Here is an 18,032-nt window from a genome sequence, read left to right on the forward strand (position 1 = left end):
AAGGATGCCCCAATTTAATCAGCCAATCAAATATGTGTAATATGTGTACCCTCAAGTTTTCAGGTGAGGAAATCTGTTTTTGGCTTAAAGGGATTAGCAAAAGATGATGCAAAGGGGACCCATAAAAACCTATGGAAGTAATTGTCTGACAGGATTTTACTTCCTCACTAAGAACATTGGGTGTGTCTAGACTACAGGATTTTGTCGAAAAAGTGGACTTTTGTCGACAAAACTATACCTGCGTCCACACTGCCTTAGAGTTATGTCGACATAACGTCGACAAAATTCAGCAGTTTTGTCAACGTATGTAAACCTCATTCTACAAGGAATAACGCCTTTTATCGACAGAGTTCTGTCGATAGAAGGCATTATTGCATCTACACTGTCCTTTGCGTCCACACTGTTATGTCGACAAAGTAGCTTGCTTTGTCGACAGAACTGGCTGTAGTCTAGACACTCTTTGTCGACAGAAGCTTTGTCGACTGCATCTGTTGACAAAACTTCTGTCGACAAAACCCTGTAGTCTAGACGTACCCTTTATGTCTACCTCAAACCCTTTCCTTCCTTATTCTTTCTGAGGCTAAATCTATACTATAGGGGTGTTTTTTTCGGAAAAAGCTACGCAAATTTTGCTCCGCAATTTGTGTAGCTTTTTCAGATTGCTTTTCCGGAAGAGGCTTTTCCGCCAGTTGGCCCTGTCTAGATGGGGCCAAATGGCAGAAAAGCCTCCACTTTTGGAGGAGCCCTTATTCCTCCTAAAAGCATGTCTGCTCTTCCGCGAAAAAAAGCAGAAGAGCCAACTCGTTCCCTGGACGCAGCAGGGTTTTTCCAGGATAACTCTGGTATCCCGAAAACTCCCACAGTGTAGACATAGCCTGGGTTTCTCTACTGTTGTACTCTGTAATAGTTCTTCACCATTCACTGAGATCCACATTCCACCAGTGGAGACAGGCTGGTCCTCCACAATTTGGTTCTCCAGGACGGTTTACGTGAGGATCATGCTATACTAGGTAATTGTAGCTGTCTACTTAGATCAATTACAATTCTATAATCAGGGTTCATTTATGCTATCCTCTGGAGTGATTGAATCCATTTGCGTGATCCTTGCTGTGTGGTTTGCATTGTTTGCAATCTTAATACCAATCATAATAAAAATCATTTGAATGTGGCACCACTCTCGGTTTAAGCGTGACTGCTGCAAGCTCCCAGACCCTCCTCTAGAAATAGAGCTACAAAGCTCCCAATCTCTGTGACCAGGGTAGGAGGACAAACCTAGAATATTCTAGTCAGATTAGGCTCATACCCATATCAATTGCCATATTCTTAACCCCTGGCAAGGATACTGCGACACAGGGACTACAGATCTGATCCAATCTGGCAATGCCTATCTTCCTAAATCCAAGACTATGTCTTTAGTACTCTTCCTTGAGACCCTGGGAGCTTCTACACTTGTGTGGAGAACAGAATCATGTCTCATTAAATATCATGTAATATCCTGTTATTTCTCCTTTTAGGGAAAAAAACCATAACACTGATTGGACCAACCCAGTTCATCATGTCAGCTGTCAATGACAGCAAATCCACACATTCCGTGTTCCTTCTCACCGGGATATCTGGGCAGGAAGACGTCCATCTCTGGATCGCTATCCCCTTCTGTTTAGTGTATGCTATTTTGATACTGGGCAATTCAGTCATTCTTTTTATTATAAAAACAGACCCAAGCCTCCATGAGCCCATGTACATTTTCCTTTCCATGTTGGCCCTCACGGACCTTGGCTTATCCACAGCCACCATGCCGACGATACTGGGTGTTTTATTGTTTAATACTAGGGAGATCAGCCTCAATGCCTGTTTCACCCAGCTCTTCTTCATCCATTTTACTCAAACCACTGAATCGTCTGTGCTCCTGTTGATGGCCCTTGACCGCTTTGTTGCTATTAGTAACCCACTGAGATACACGTCAATCTTAACCCTGCCAAGAATAGCCAAGATGGGGCTGCTGTGTGTGCTAAGAGGGGTAGCCTTTATACTCCCGTTCCCGCTTCTCCTGGAACGGTACCAATACTGTCGAGACAATGTCCTCTCCCATTCCTACTGCCTGCACCAGGAAGTCATGAAGCTGGCTTGTGCGGACATCACAGTCAACAGCATCTATGGCTTGACTGGTTCACTTTTAGTAATGGGCTTAGACGCCCTCCTGATCTTCCTCTCTTATGTGATGATCCTCAAAACAGTGCTGAGCGTTGCATCCCGGGCGGAGTGTCTCAAAGCCCTGAACACCTGCGTCTCCCACCTCTGCATTGTCCTGCTCTTCTACACCCCAGAGATCAGCTTGACTGTGATACACAGATTTTGGAACAACTCCTCTCACTTGCTTGAGATAATCCTGGGCTACGTCTACCTGCTGGTCCCTCCCCTGATGAACCCAGTGGTGTACAGCGTGAAAAGCAAACACCTCCGTGTGAGGTTAATCCGGCTATTTGTCAAGTGAAGGGGCAGTTTATCATCAATTGTGTGGAGCCAGCAGAAATAATCCACAGGGTGTGGCTATTTGTTCTATCCTGGATCCTTACTGCCAAGAAGAGAGGAGGCCCTCACGTCCACTCTCCTGTGTTTGTGGAGGACTAGGGCACTGGTAGGATGTTGTCCCATAAAGACTTGCATGCGTGGCTGCTCTAATGTCAGATTTCCTGTAGCTACAGTCAATAAAGAGAAGGGCTGTGGCTGTTGTTTCCCATGACCCCTGGGCTGTCTCTGGCTTGTCTGTTGTATAACCGGCAATGAAAACAGCGGCAGAGTGGCTATTCAGTCAACGTTCTGGTCCCTCCTGAATACTCTGGGTTCTGTGTGATCCAGAGCTGCTGTGCCAAATATAAACAGACGTTGTAAAAGGGGCCCAGACACCCACCCTCCCCCTGCACTCCCAGCCAAGGGCTATCGACGGGGTCATGCCAGAGACAGGGTTATCACAGGAGCCCCCAGGCCAGCCAGTCAGGAAGCCCCCACCTGGCACGGATGTCTCTGCACATCACACCCCTGCAGAGCCCACCCCACCGAGGCAGGGCAGAGCTGTGTGTGTGGGCAGGGGCCTGGCACGCAGGAATCCTTGGAAGAGATTCAGGCCCCCTCCATTTGTGCTGCCCCAGCTGCTTGCAGAGGGGTGGAAATAGGAATCCGCTGCCCCACACTAGCACGGCGAGCTCCTGCCCCGATCCTAGCCCAGCCCAGCCCTTCCCGTGCAGGGGGAACCTCTTTTCAAAAGGTAAAAGCAGAGCACAGGCCGGCACCACAGCCCCATTCTCATTCTGCACCGGCTTGTCGTCTTCCCCCGAGGCACCTCCCTCTGCTGCTTCTCTCCTCGCATCTCCCCTCACCCTTCCTGTTGACCTGAGGCTCTGCCCCCTCCCCAGGCAGGCCAGAGCTGGGCCATGGTAAGAGCTGCCCTGGGACGCAAAGTCACTGTGAGGAGCCCCAGACCCTCCTCCTGTCCTGGGCAGATGGCTGAGGGAGGAGGGTCAAGGAGTAGCTGCAGCGTGTGTCCCTGCAGCCCTAGAACATACTCTTAGGGAAATTGCAGAGTTTGGTTCTCCTCACAGCAGCCTGGGCTCCCGGGGTAGCTCTTATCACAGCCCAGCTCTGCCCTACCTGGGGGGAGGGCCTCAGGCAGGGGTTACAACAGGCCTGAGCCTGTGCTCCCCACAGCAAGCAGGGGAGGGGCTCCTGCCAGAGGGAGGAGGATGGGTCCGACGGGCAGCAGGATGCGGGCTCTACAGAATACTGAGCTAATGTGTCCCCCTAAAGGGACTTTTGTTTTAAGTGTCTCAGTTGAGCGTCAGGCATGGCAAGGATCCATGGCAGGGCTCCTACAGGGTTACCTCAAGCCCCATGGGGACACACCTCTGTGGCCACTGTCCTCAGTCTGTGGTATTGGAAGCCGTTACCAACAGCCCAGGCTGCTCTACACTCCACTGAGGCAGGGAAGATCAGGCCTACAGGTCATTGTCTTCTGGACATCTGGTCCACACAGAACGGGCACCTCCCATCTCTTGCCTCTTCACATCCCCTGCACATCTCCACTCACAGAAAGACTGGGAAATGGTACCCAAGACCACAGAGCCGGCCTTGCCATGAGGCGAACTGAGGCGGCCGCCTCAGGTGCCAGACTGTGGGGGGGCGCCACTGGGACCCAGAGTGTAGAAAATTGTGTCTGCTGCTGGTGCATCTGTATTCTCTCTGCTCTAGATGCACAGACATGGGGGGTGCTGTGCTGGGGGAAGGAGGGCACAAGAGACAGAACAGGCAGGCAGGAGGAAAGGGGGCATGGTGGCGTCATTTGAGCTCCCTGCCTCAGGTGCCAAAACGTTGTGGGCTGGCCCTACAAGACCACTCTTCTTCACAGAGCAATGGTTTCTGGTAGAGCAAGAAAGTGCAAATAAAACAATTCCAAATGATTAATTTAAAAAAAAACAACACACTTACAAAAATGAATACAAATATGGCCACTTCAAATGATTATTCTTTAAAACAATTTTCACAGGGAGCTCTTCGGGACTTCACCCGATTGCCCTATATTACTTGAACTGCAGCATCACACTGGGATTTCATGTTCAGCTGATGATCCACTATATCTCCCAAGAGTGTTTCAGACTCACTGCTTCCCAGGATTGGGTCCCACATCTGGTGAGGGTGGCCAGCATCCCTTGTTCCTAGATACTCACCTTTACATTGTGCCATATTCAAACACATGTTATGGAGGCACTGATGGACTAAGAGAGTTGCCCAAGGTCACAGAAGTGAACTGTGGCAGAACCTGGAACTGGAACCTGTTCTTCCAAGTCCCAGGCCACCAGATTAATCCCTGAACCCTCCAGCCTACCTGGGGCCAGTGACTAGGAGCAGGCAGCCGGCAGCTCAGCAGGCTGAGATTGGCAGAAACTCCGGGAATGACACTCCTGTGAGATCACTAAACAGGAGCCCCAAAAGAATTCAGTTACAGACGATAACACTGAGTCCTGCCTTCTCCTGGATCTGCAGAGTGACAGAGCTGTTCCCAAATATGGGTAGAATCATGCACATCCCCTGTGATTTGACCTCCTGCCATTTGCCGTGAGGGGGTTAAAGCTGGTGCACAGAAAGCCAAACAGATGAGGTTCCCTGATGGCTAAGCGGCCCCTGAGGAAAAGTGCCTGCATGTTGTATAAAGGCAGCTGCTTCCCAGTCTGAACACACACTGCCTGCTGCCCCTGCAACCTCTCCGATGACTCCTTGTCATTTACGGTGAAGACTTTTGGTCTTAGCAGCTCCCCTGGTAGCAGGAACTGGGTACGTTGGCAGGTCTCACTGTCTTTGAAAGGAGCCCTGAACGGAGAAGGCTGGGAGCGGTTGGCATTTGCTGATGTTCTGTGCAGCGGCAGAGGACTCGGCTGGGATGTGGGGTGATGCAGGGACAGGGCTGGAGGGCAGTGCTAGGTGGGGTGAAAACCTGCATCTTAGCCCATGCGCTAGGGTGGGTGGGTCAAGCGTCACAAAACTCTCACATTCACAGCGAGCTCAGAGCGCTAACACCCAGATGTGCTGAGTCAGGATGTCTCAGGGGGTTGCATTTCAAGAGGTGCCGTGAGCTCTGGGCTCCAACCCGTCGGGGGCTGACTGAGAGGAGACCCCATGGAGCCCAGAGCACATGGAACCTCACGGAGCCCCGCTTGGAACTTCAGCACTGACTCCCCAATCCCCTCAGGCGAATTTGCTCCCACAACTGTAACCCGCAAAGGCCTTTACCGGGATTTTATTCTCTGGCTCGTTTTTAATTCAGGGCTTCACTGCTCTGCAGTAGTAGGTCTGACAGGGTGTATTTCTGTGTCCTGGCTAGATGGCTCCACTTCTTCTGCCCTGTCGAGCCCCTCAGAGTTACAGAGCTGCCACTTCCTCTGCCCCTCTCTGCTCTGCAAGTGCCAGATTTCAGGCCTCCGACCCAGCCCCGTCATGGGCTGGAATCACACAATCCACCCACACACAGACTGGGCTCTGGACTACCGCACACTGCAGGTCGACTGGGCTTCCTAGCATGTCCAAAAGGGCCCAGCACCTGTTTTTCCTCCATTTGAGAGCTTGCTGGGTGTTGTGTCGTGGGGAGTTTCACAGTATAGGAAGAAATCAGTGGAAATACAGAGAGCTGGAACAGTTGCCAGTGTCCATTTTATTGCATAGCACAGAACTAACTAGAACAAGCCCAAACCAGCTGGGATGACCCGAGTGACCTAACTGTGATCACCCATACCAGGAGCTGTGCAGGGAAATATAGCAGTGGTAGCATGCCCGGGTCTCACCCTTGCAAACCATTGTCTCTATTATAGCTCCCCCGTTGACTGTCAGGCTGTGTCTAGACTACACCTCTCCATTGACAGAGAGATTTAGATTAGGCATGTCGAAATTGCTAATGAAGTAGGGATTTAAATATCCCGTGCTTCATTGGCATAAACATGGCTGCCGCTTTTTTCTAAACGGAGCTCTTTCGAAAAAAACCCTGCAGTCTAGACAGGGATCTGTTGAAAAATAAACCCTTTTTCAAAAGATCCCGTAAACCTCATTTTTTGAGGGATAGAACCTGAGAAATCTTCCCTGTAGTTAGATTGGAGGCAAAAGAATGGGTTGTTATACGCGTACCAAAGTATAGATTTGCAAAAGTTACACCAAACTTCTTCACTGTATTACATAGACTATAAAGCAATCTTTCATGCCATGCTTGTATATTGGAAGCCATCAGCAGAGCTGTTGGATTCTCCACAGGAAGGAGCAGAGGTAACTTTATTATTCACTGCCTTTTGCTTTCAAAAGTATTTCGGAAGTACCCAAATACTGTTTGCAGAGGGTTTGTGCTACTCACTCTTTGTTCAGTGAACAATTGTATGATACTGTCTCCTGGCGACTGACCAGAAGCTGTTTCTAGTAATTGGAATTGAAGCGAGCAAGGGCTGTGAAGGGTAAAAAGAAATGTTTCTACAGGCATGTTAGCAAGAAGAGGGTGATCAGAGAGGGTGTGGGGCCCTTCCTGGATGAGGGAGGTAACCTCGTGACAGATGATGTGGGAAAAGCTGAAGTACTCAATGCTTTCTTTGCCTTTGTCTTTACAAGCTAGGTAAGCTCCCAGACTACTACACTAGGCAACACAGTATGGGAAGGGGGTGGGCAGCCCTTGGTGGAGAAAGAACAGGTTAAGAACTATTTAGAAAAGTTAGACATCCACAAATCCAAGGTTGCGGATTAAATGAATCCGAAGGCACTGAGGGAGTTGGCAAATGTCATTGCAGAAACTTTGGCCATTATCTTTGTAAATTTGTAGAGATCGGGAGAGATCCCAGATGATTAGAAAGAGGCAAATATAGTGCCCATCTTTTAAAAGGGGAAGAAGGACAATCCAGGGAACTACAGACCAGTCAGCATTACCTCAGTCCCCGGAAAAGTCATGGAAGGGACCCACAAGAAATCAATTTTGAAGCACTTGGAAGAGGGGAAAGTGATCAGGAATAGTCAACATGGATTCACAAAGGGCAAGTCATGCCTGACCAATCTGATTAGCTTCTCTGATGAGTTAACTGGCACTGTGAATATCAGAAAGTCAGTGGATGTGATACACCTTGACTTTAACAAAGCATTTATATACTGTCTCCCACAATATACTTGCCAGCAAGTTAAGGGAATATGGATTTGATAAGTAGACTGTAAGATGGATAGAAAGCTGGCTAGACTGTCAGGCCCAATGTGTAGTGTTCAATGGCTTGATGTCTGCTTCGTGGTCAGTTTCAAGTGGAGTGCCCCAAAGATGGGTTCTAAGGCTGGTTTTGTTCAGCATCTTTATTAATGACCGGGATGAGGGGATGGATTGCATCCTCAGCAAGCTTGCAGATGACACTAAGCTAGGGGTAGAGGTAGATTCACTGGAGGGTGCGGAAAGGGTCCAGAGTGACCTAGACAGATTAGAGGATTGGGCCACAAGAAATCTGATGAAATTCAAGAAGGACAAGTGTAGAGTCCTGCACTTGGGACAAAAGAATCCCAGGCATTGTTATGGGCTGGGGACTGACTGGCTAAGTAGCAGTTCTGCAGAAAAGGACCTGGGGGTAACAGTGAATGAGAAGCTGGATATGAGTCAACAGTGTGCCCTTGTAGCCAAGAAGGCAAATGGCATATTAGGGTGCATTAGGAGGAGCATTGCCAGCAGATCTACAGAACTAATTATTGCCCTTTATTTGGCTCCGGTGAGGTCACATGTGGAGTGTTGTGTTGATTTAGTTGGGATTGGTCCTGCTTTGGGCAGGGGGCTGGACTTGATGACCTCCTGAGGTCTCTTCCAGCTCTATGATTCTATGATTCATATGTGTGAACATTAACCCTCTGCGATATCCATGCAAGGCTTTCCAACATAATCTCAGCAAACAGAACTGCTGGTGAGCATTTCAGCAAAGATTAGAGCTGGGAGGCAGGAAGGAGCAGTATCATAGTAGTTGTACATAATTTTTCCAGAACCTGTTCCACACACCTGTGGCTGAATTAATTTGCACACTCCCATGGCTGTTAGAGCAAACCTAGTGTTTTCAGTATTTTATCACGTGAGATGTCAACCTCTCCACTGCCAAGCTGAATTAATACTCTCTGTCTTCTGGAGACTTTGCAGATATCTGAAAACTTTCTCATGGAAGAGGTTTCAGGTCCTGAGAGGATGAAGAGAAGCGAGTAGAATGATGGAAATCTCTGGATTCAGTCAGCGCTGGCCAACAGAAAACCTCAGATTCTCTTGCAGGGATTCTACAGGGTCAGAATGTATCACTAGGAGCATTTTATAAGGGAGCAGCAATAGAGCCTGGGTCTGATTGAATTTACACATGTAAATGTAAAGTGTTGTCACAGACGTCACTGTTAGAGAGCTGAGATCTTTCCCCTAAGAATTTATCCCATGTACTGAAGAGGAGCAGTGGCATAATTTGTACTTAGATGAGTGGGAAAAGAGGAAAAAAAACATATGATAAGGGAAAGCAACACGTTTATAAATGGCTTCACATCACATCAGGGAGAAAATTTGTCTGGGAGCATATTATCTGATAGGTGCATATCACCGGCCATCTTTCACCTTACACTTCACTATATGGTACTTGCTACCGGCCACTGGGATAGAGGTTTAACAGGTATGATTCAGTCTTCCTAGTGGTGATGTAAATCCAAGACCTAGTTTATGGGGATCTTTCTTGAGATCTTGGGAGTTTCTCCACGGGCACTGAGGGAAGACTTATGTCTCATTAAGTATCATGAAATCTCCTGGTCTTGTTCTAGAAAAGAAAGGTAAACACTGATTGGACCAGCCTAGTACATCATGTCAGCCGTCAATGACAGCAAATCCACACATACCATGTTCCTTCTCACCGGGATACCTGGGCATGAAGACGTCCATCTCTGGATCGCTGTCCCCTTCTGTTTAATGTATGTTATTCTGATACTAGGCAATTCAGTCATTCTGTTCATTATAAAAACTGATTCAAGTCTCCATGAGCCCATGTACATTTTCCTTTCCATGCTGGCCGTCATTGAGCTTGGTTTATCGATAGCCACCATGCCAACAATATTGGGCGTATTTTTCTTCAACTCTAGGGAGATCAGCCTCGATGCCTGTCTTGCCCAACTTTTCTTCATCCACTTTCTTCAGTGCACTGAATCCGCTGTGCTCCTGTTGATGGCCTTTGACCGCTTTGTTGCTATCAGTAACCCGCTGAGATACACTTCCATCCTAACCCTGCCGAGAATAGTTAAGATGGGGCTGGTTTATGTACTAAGAGGGGTGGCTGTCATACTCCCACTCCCCCTTCTTCTGAAACAGTACCGATACTGTCGAGACAATGTCCTCTCCAATTCCTACTGTGTGCACGCAGACGTCATGAAGCTGGCTTGTTCAGACATCACTGTCAACAGAATCTATGGCTTGTCTGGTTCAATTTTAATAATGGGGTTGGATTCACTATTGATCTTCCTCTCTTACGTGATGATCCTCAAAACAGTGCTGAGCATCGCGTCCCGGGCAGAGAGTCTCAAGGCCCTGAACACCTGCATCTCCCACCTCTGTGCCGTTCTGCTCTTCTACACCCCAGAGATAATCTTGGCTGTGATACACAGATTTGGGAGTAGCTCATCTCATTTGCTTCAGATAATCCTGGACTACCTCTATCTGCTGCTTCCACCTCTGTTGAACCCAATTGTGTACAGCGTGAAATGTAAACACCTTCGTGCGAGGTTAATCAGGCTATGTGTCAAGTGAAGGGTCAGTTCATCACCAGACTCCAAGTATGGTGACAAGGGAGAAAAAATCCAAAGGACGTGGTTATTTATTCCTTCCTGGATCCTGCTTCCAAGACAAGATGAGGCCCTGACCTAGAATCATAGAACCATAGAGCTGGAAGAGACCTCAGAAGGTCATCAAGTCCAGCCCCCTGCTCTAGGCAGGACCAATCCCAACTAAATCAACCCGGCCAGGGCTTTGTCAAGCCGAGACTTAAACACCTCCAGGGAAGGAGACTCCACTACTTCCCTAGGTAACCCACACTCTTGTGTTTGTGGAGGACTAGGGCACTGGTAGGATGTTGTCCCATAAAGACTTGTATGAGTGGCTGCTCTAATGTCAGATTTCCGTCAATAAAGAGAAGGGCTGTGGCTGTTCTTTCCCATGACACCTGGCTTGTCTTGTCTTTATTTAACGTCCATGGGCTGCTGTGCCAAGTATAAACAGAAGTTGTAAAAGGGGCCCAGACACCCACCCTCCCCTTGCAAGCCCAGCCAGGTGTTTGCGACAGGGTATTGCCAGAGACAGGATTATCACAGGAGCCCCCGGGCCAACCAGTACCCAGGCTCCAACCTGGCACTGATGTCTCTGCACATCACACCCCTGCAGAGCCCACTGAGGCAGGGCAGAGCTGTGTGTGTGGGCAGGGGCCTGGCACACAGGAGTCCTGAAGAGAGACTCGGGCCCACTCCATTTGTGCTACCCCAGCGCATGCAAAGGGGTGGGAATAGGAATCCACTCCCCCACACTGGCACAGCGCACACCTGCCCCTGATCCTAGCCCATTCACTGAACGCATGCAGACGCCACATCCCCATAGTGACTCTGCACCCTCTTGTGGTCTTCCCTCAAAACACCTCCCCTTGCTGCATCTCTCCCCTAAGCTCCCCCCACCCTTCCTGTTCACCTGAGGCTCTGCCCCCTCCCCAGGCCTGAAGCCAGAGCTGGGCCATGGTAAGAGCGGCCCAGGGAGGCAGAGTCACAGTGAGAAGCCCCAGACCCTCCTCCCCTGGGCATTTGTCTTGGGGGGCGGGGCGGGGAGCAACCGGAGCGTCTGTGCCTGCAGCCCCAGAACATACCCTTAGGGAACTGCAGAGTCTAGGTCTCCCCTCGGCAGCCTGGGCTCCTAGGGCAGCACTTACCATAGCCCAGCACTTACCATAGCTCCAGCCTGGCCTGGGGCACGGCCTCCGGGGAAGCCGAGGATCGGGAGGCAGGGCCTCTGGGGAAGCCGAGGATCGGGAGGCAGGGCCTCTGGGGAAGCCGAGGATCAGGAGGCAGGGCCTCTGGGGAAGCCGAGGATCGGGAGGCAGGGCCTCTGGGGAAGCCGAGGATCGGGAGGCAGGGCCTCTGGGGAAGCCGAGGATCAGGAGGCAGGGCCTCTGGGGAAGCCGAGGATCGGGAGGCAGGGCCTCTGGGGAAGCCGAGGATCGGGAGGCAGGGCCTCTGGGGAAGCCGAGGATCGGGAGGCAGGGCCTCTGGGGAAGCCGAGGATCAGGAGGCAGGACCTCCGGGGAAGCCGAGGATCGGGAGGCAGGGCCTCTGGGGAAGTCAAAGATCGGGAGGCAGGGCCTCTGGGGAAGTCAAGGATCGGGAGGCAGGGCCTCTGGGGAAGCCGAGGATCAGGAGGCAGGGCCTCTGGGGAAGTCGAGGATCAGGAGGCAGGGCCTCTGGGGAAGTCGAGGATCGGGAGGCAGGGCCTCTGGGGAAGCCGAGGATTGGGAGGCAGGGCCTCTGGGGAAGCCGAGGATCGGGAGGCAGGGCCTCCGGGGAAGCCGAGGATTGGGAGGCAGGGCCTCAGAGGAAGGCATGAGGCAGGCGTTGCAGCAGGCCTGAGCTAGTGCTCACCACAGCAAGCAGGAGAGGAGCTCCTGCCGGAGGGAGGAGGATGGGGCCGGAGGGCAGCAGGGTGTGGGCGTTGCAAAATACTGAGCTAATGTGCCCCTCCCAAAAGGGCCTTTGTTTTAAGTGTCCCAGACTGAGAGTCGGTCATGGCAAGGGTTTAGGAGGGGAGGGCAGGGCACCTGTAGGGCTTCTACAGGCCCCATTGGGACACACCTCTGTGGCCACTGTCCTCAGGGACTTGGCAAGAACAGTCTGTGGTATTGGAAGCTGTTACCAACAGCCCAGGCTGCTCTACACTCCACCGCGGCCAGGGGAGACCAGGCCTACGAGTCATTGTCTTCCGGACATCTGGTCCAGACAGTATGGGCACCTCCCATCTCTTGCCTCTTCACATCCCCTGCACGTCCCCAGTCAGACAAGGAAAGGGAAATCACACCACAGACCAGCCTTCTTCACAAAGCAAAGGTTTCATGCAGAGCAAACAAGGACAAATAAAATGGTGCCGCTTTCTTAATTAAACACATTCCTCAGAATGAATACAAATAATAAAAATATGGCCACTTCCAATTATTCTTTAAAACAATTTTCACAGGGAGCTTTCAGGACTTCACCCGATTGCACTATTTTTTATTGAACTGCAGCATCACACTGGGATTTTGGTTTCAGCTGATGATCCGCTATCTCTCCCACGTGTGTTTCAGACTCACTGCTTCCCAGGATTGGGTCCCACATCTGGTGAGGGTGGCCAGCATCCCTTGTTCCTAGATACTCACCTTTACATTGTGCCATATTCAAACACATATTACGGTGGCACCATGGGACTAAGAGAGTTGCCCAAGGTCACAGAAATCATCTGTGGCAGAGCCTGGAATTGGTGCCACTTCTTCCAAGTCCCAGGCCACCATGTTAACTCCTGAATGCTCCTTCCTACCCGGGGCTATTGGCTGGGAAGGGGCAGCTCACAGTTCAGCTGGCTCCTTTGAGATCACTAAACAGGATCCCAAAAGGAGAATTCAGTTACAGACAATAACACTGAGTCCTGCCTTCTCCTGTATCTGCTGAGGGACAGGGCTGTTCCCAAATCCAGGTAGAATCATGCACATCCCCTGGGATTTGACCTCCTGCCATTTACCTTTGGCTGTGAGGGGGTTAAAGCTGGTGCACAGGAAGCCAAGCAGCTGAGGTTCCCTGATGGCCAACAGGCCCCTGAGGAAAAGTGCCTGCTTGTTGTATAAAGGCAACTGCTTCCCAGTCTGAACACACACTGCCTGCTGCCCGTGCAACCTCTCTGGTGACTCCTTGTCATTTATGGTGAAGACCTCTGGTGCCCGCAGCTTCCCTGGTAGCAGGAACTGGGTAGGTTGGCAGGTTTCATTCTTTGAAAGGAGCCCTGAACGCAGAAGGCTGTGAGCTGTTGGCATTTGCTGATGTTCTTTGCTGTGGCAGAGGACACAGGTGGGCTGTGGGGGTGACTCAGAGACAGGGCTGGAGGGCTGGCAGCGCTAGGTGGGGTAGACACCCCCTATTAACCCAGGCTTTATGGTGGGTGGGTCAGGTTTCACAAAAATCTGACATTTCTAGCGAGCTCAGAGTGTTAAAATGAGGATGCGCTGAGTCAGGATGTCTCAGGGGGTTGCATTTCTGAGGTGCTGTGAGCTCTGGGCTTCAATCTGTCGGGGCTGTCTGAGAGGAGACCCCATGGAGCCCAGAGCACATGGAACCTCATGGAGCCCCGCTTGGAACTTCAGCACTGACTCCCCAATTCCCTCAGGCGAATTTGCTCCCACAACTGTAACCCGCAAAGGCCTTTACCGGGATTTTATTCTCTGGCTCGTTTGTAATTCAGGACTTCACTGCTCTGCAGTAGTAGGTCCGACAGGGTGTATTTCTGTGTCCTGGCTAGATGGCTCCACTTCTTCTGCCCTGTCGAGCCCCTCAGAGTTACAGAGCTGCCAGCACCTCTGCCCCTCTCGGCTCTGCAATTGCCAGATGTTAGGCCTCCGACTCAACCCCATCATGGGCTGGAATCACTCAATCCACCCACACTGAGCCCAGGCTCTGGCCTACAGCACACTGAGGGTCGACTGGGCTTCCCAGCACATCCAAAAGGGTCCAGCACCTCTGGTTCCTCCGTTTGACAGCCTGCTGGGAGTAGTGGGGAGACGTGACCAGCCAGGCTTCTAGAACCTAAATACTGAGCAATCCGAACAGCAGAAATCAAGCGAAACATGGGAGAACAGGAGGGTTTTCAAACAACAGTCGGACGAGGTCTCTGCTCCCAGACCATCCCACTCTGACAGGGACCCAGGCAGGCCGAGGGCCTTCAGCCGTCCCCAGAGTTGTCTCTGCTTGTCAGTCTGAAGAGTTTCTCCGCAACAGCTGCCCTGCCTGTTGACAAACCCCCAGCACTGGCAGAACAAGCTGGGTAACGTGGCTGGAGCCCGGAAATAGGCTTTTTCATATGTCAGAGGAGGGGAAGTACCGGCCAGTGGGGTGGATCCGCTACACCACGGTTTGCTCCTGGTGGGGCCTTATCCCTATATTTAACTGCACAGCCGCCGGTACAAGCGATTGCTGCTCTTAGTGGTGTGGATCTCTGTTGCCTGTGAATGGAGATGCAGAATGTGGTGTCCCGGCCCATAAGAATGTAAGAACAGCTGTACTGTTTCAGATCAACAGTCCATCCACTCCAGTGTCCTGTCTCCCAACAGTGGCCAATACCAGATGCCCCAGAGGGAGGGAACACAACAGGTAACCCTCAAGTGATCTATCTCCTGTCACCCACCTCCAGACAAAAAGAGGCTAGGGACACCGTTCGTACCCATCCTAGCTAATAGCCATTGATGGCCCTAACCTCCATGAATCTATTTAGCTCTTCTCTGAACCCCGCCAAAGTCCTAGCCTTCACCACATCCTCAAGCGAGGAGCTCCACAGGCCGACTGTGCTGAGTGAAGAAAAACTTCCCCTTGTTTGTTCCAAACCTGCTGCCTATTAATTCCATTTGGTGACCCCAGTCCCTATACCTTGGGAACAAATAAATAACTGTTCCCCATTCACTCCCTCCATACTAGTCTTGATTCCACAGACCTCCATCCTATCCCCCCACTAGTCTTTTCTTTTCTAAGTTGAAAAGTCAAAGTCTTTTTATCTCTGATTAAATGGGACCCGTTCCAAACCCCTCATCGTTTTTGTTGCTCTTTTCTGAACCTTTTCCAAGGCCAATATATCTTTTTGGAGATGAGGAAACCACATCTATACACAGTATTCAAAATGTGGGTGTACATTGGCTTTATATAGAGGCAAGTAAATATTCTCTGTCTTATTCTTTATCCCTTTTTTAATGTTTCCTAACATTCTATTTGCTTTTTTTCCTGCCACAGCACACTTAGAAGATGTTTTCAGAGAACCATCCACAATGACCCCAAGATCTCTCTCTTGAGTAGTTGTAGCTAAATTAGTTCCCATCATCTTATATGTATAGTTGGGATTATTTTTTGCCAATGTGCATTACTTTACATTTATCAATATTAAGTTTCATTTGCCATTTTGTTGCCCAGTCTCTTAGTTTGGTGAGATCTTTTTGAAGCTCTTCACGGTCTGCTTGGTCTTAACTATCTTGAGCAGTTTAGTATCATCTGCACATTTTGCCACCTCACTGTTTATTGCTTTCTATAAATATTTATAAATATGTTGAATAGGATTGGTCCCAGTACAGACCCTTGGAGGACCCCACTAGCTACCTCTCTCCACCCCGAAAACTGACCATTTATTCCTACCCTTTGTTTCCTCGCTTTTAACCAGTTATCAATCCACGAAAGGACATTCCCTCTTATCCCATGACAACTTACTTTACATAAGAGCCTTTGATAGGGGACCTTGTCAAAGGCTTTCTTAGTACACTATATCCACTGGATCCCTTGTCCACATGTTTGTTGACGCCTTCAAAGAATTCTAGTAGATTAATAAGGAGTGATTTCCCTTTATAGAAACTATGTTGACTTTCCTCCAACAAATTATGTTAATCTACGTGTCTGACAATTTTATTCCTTTAAAAAAAGATGCTTCCTACCGCTCTCATTGCCTAAAATGGTGATGCACATCCAACAGAAGCTGTGATGCCCTACATCTGGGGCTGTGCAGGGAAATATAGTGGAGGCAGCACGCCAGGACTTACATTGGCAAACCACTGCCATATCCTCTGTTGTAGCTGCCTCGTTGACTCTCAGTCTCCCTAAGAACTCCCCTCAGCGATGGCTTTTCTTCCCTGTTATGTCCCTTCCCACTTGCATCCCAACAGCCCACCGTTACGTTAAGAGAAGCCAGACTGGATTATTCCAAAACAGCCGTAACATAAACATCCCAGTCGTTAATTCAGTATTGTCATCCAGTTCACATCCCAGGGCCTGAGTTTTACAGACAAGCTCATTTAGTTACCACTCTGGATTCAGGCTACAGGAAGATAGAACTGAACCTGGGGAGAACCAGTCTGCTGTTAACCAGATGCTACATTGTAAGTCCCGCTCTAACTTGAGAAATCTTCCCTGTAATTAGCTCAGAGGCAAAAGAATGGCTGGATATGTGTGTACCAAGGTACTGGTGTGCAAAAGTTATGCCAAGGCTTTTCACGGTATTACATAGACTATAAACCAATCTCTCATACCATGCTTGTATATTGAAAGCCATCAGCAGAGCTCTTGGATCCTCCACAGGAGGAATCAGAGGTAACTTTATTATTTAATGCCTTTTGCTTTTAAAAGTATTTTAAAAGTACCCAAATACTGCTTGCAGCGGGTTTGTGCTACTCATTCTTTGTTCAGCGAACAATTGTACGACACTGTCTCCTGGTGACTGACCAGAAGCTGTTTCCAATACTTTCAATACTTTCAAGTAGGAATAAGAGATCCTCCGGAAAAGGGCTTATTTTCCGGAGAATCACGTCTAGACTTGCGCTTTTCTCCCACTTATCCCCAAGCTGGAAAAAAGCGGCAGCCATGTAAATGCAAATGCCGCGGGGGATATTTAAATCCCCCGTGGAATTTGAAGTTCCGAAGTCTACATTAGCATCCCTTTTCCGGAAAGGGGTGCCAATGTAGACACAGCCCCTGAGTGAACAGAACTGCTCTTGTGCATTTCAGCAAAGAGGAGAGCTGAGGGGCAGGAAGGAGGAGTGTAATAGTGATTGTATGTAATTTTTCCATAACCTGTTACACACACCCGTGGCTGAATTAATTTGCACACTCACCTGGCTATTAGAACAAACCTAGTGTTTCCTCTATTCTCTCACATGAGATGTCAACCTCTCCACTGCCAAGCTGAAGTAATACTCTGTGTCATCTGGAGACTTTGCAGATAGCTAGAAACCTTTTCATGGGAGAGGGTTCAGGTCCTGAGAGAATGAAGAGAAGCCTGTAGAATGATTGAACTCTCTGGATTCAGTAAGTGCTGACCAAGAAAAAACCTAATTTTCTTGCAGGGATTCTAGCAGGTCAGAATGTATTACTGGGAGCATCTCGAAAAGGAGAGTTAAGAGAGCCCGGGTCTGATTGAATTTACACATGTAAAGGTGGAGTGTTGTCACAGAAATCACTGTTATAGAGTAGAGATCCTTGCTCTAAGAATTTATCCAATGTACTGCAGAGAAGCAGTGGCATAATTTGGACTTAGATGAGTGGGAAAAGAGAACAAAAATATACATAATGAGGTAAAGCTACATGTTTATAAATGGCTTCAGTGCAGGAACAGGGAGAAAATTTCTCTATGAGTATATTATCTGATAGCAGCATGTTGCAGACCTTCTTTCACCTTCCTGTGCGCCATGTTGTACTGCCTTCTGGTCACTGGGATAGAGGGTCAACAGGTATGATAC

The 18,032-nt window shown here is 49.4% G+C and overlaps 2 protein-coding genes across 2 annotated transcripts; both read left to right on the forward strand.

Annotated features, from left to right (window-relative positions):
• The first annotated feature begins 1,555 nt into the window (after positions 1-1,555).
• Positions 1,556-2,491, forward strand: LOC102458312 (olfactory receptor 51G2-like). Its single transcript, XM_006132531.3, has one exon. The coding sequence runs from the start codon at positions 1,556-1,558 to the stop codon at positions 2,489-2,491; it is 936 nt and encodes a 311-aa protein (XP_006132593.3).
• Positions 2,492-9,364: 6,873 nt separating this feature from the next.
• Positions 9,365-10,300, forward strand: LOC102458071 (olfactory receptor 51G2-like). The gene has a single exon (XM_006132530.3). The coding sequence runs from the start codon at positions 9,365-9,367 to the stop codon at positions 10,298-10,300; it is 936 nt and encodes a 311-aa protein (XP_006132592.3).
• The last annotated feature ends 7,732 nt before the right edge of the window (positions 10,301-18,032 follow it).

This window comes from Pelodiscus sinensis, chromosome 1 (assembly GCF_052426305.1).
Source record: "Pelodiscus sinensis isolate ZL-2025 chromosome 1, ASM5242630v1, whole genome shotgun sequence".
NCBI classification, from domain to species: domain Eukaryota; kingdom Metazoa; phylum Chordata; order Testudines; family Trionychidae; genus Pelodiscus; species Pelodiscus sinensis.

Excerpts from the sequence above, each read along its gene's own strand:
- LOC102458071 (XM_006132530.3), top strand. The coding sequence starts at position 9,365 with ATGTCAGCCGTCAATGACAGCAAATCCACACATACCATGTTCCTTCTC.
- LOC102458312 (XM_006132531.3), top strand. The coding sequence starts at position 1,556 with ATGTCAGCTGTCAATGACAGCAAATCCACACATTCCGTGTTCCTTCTC.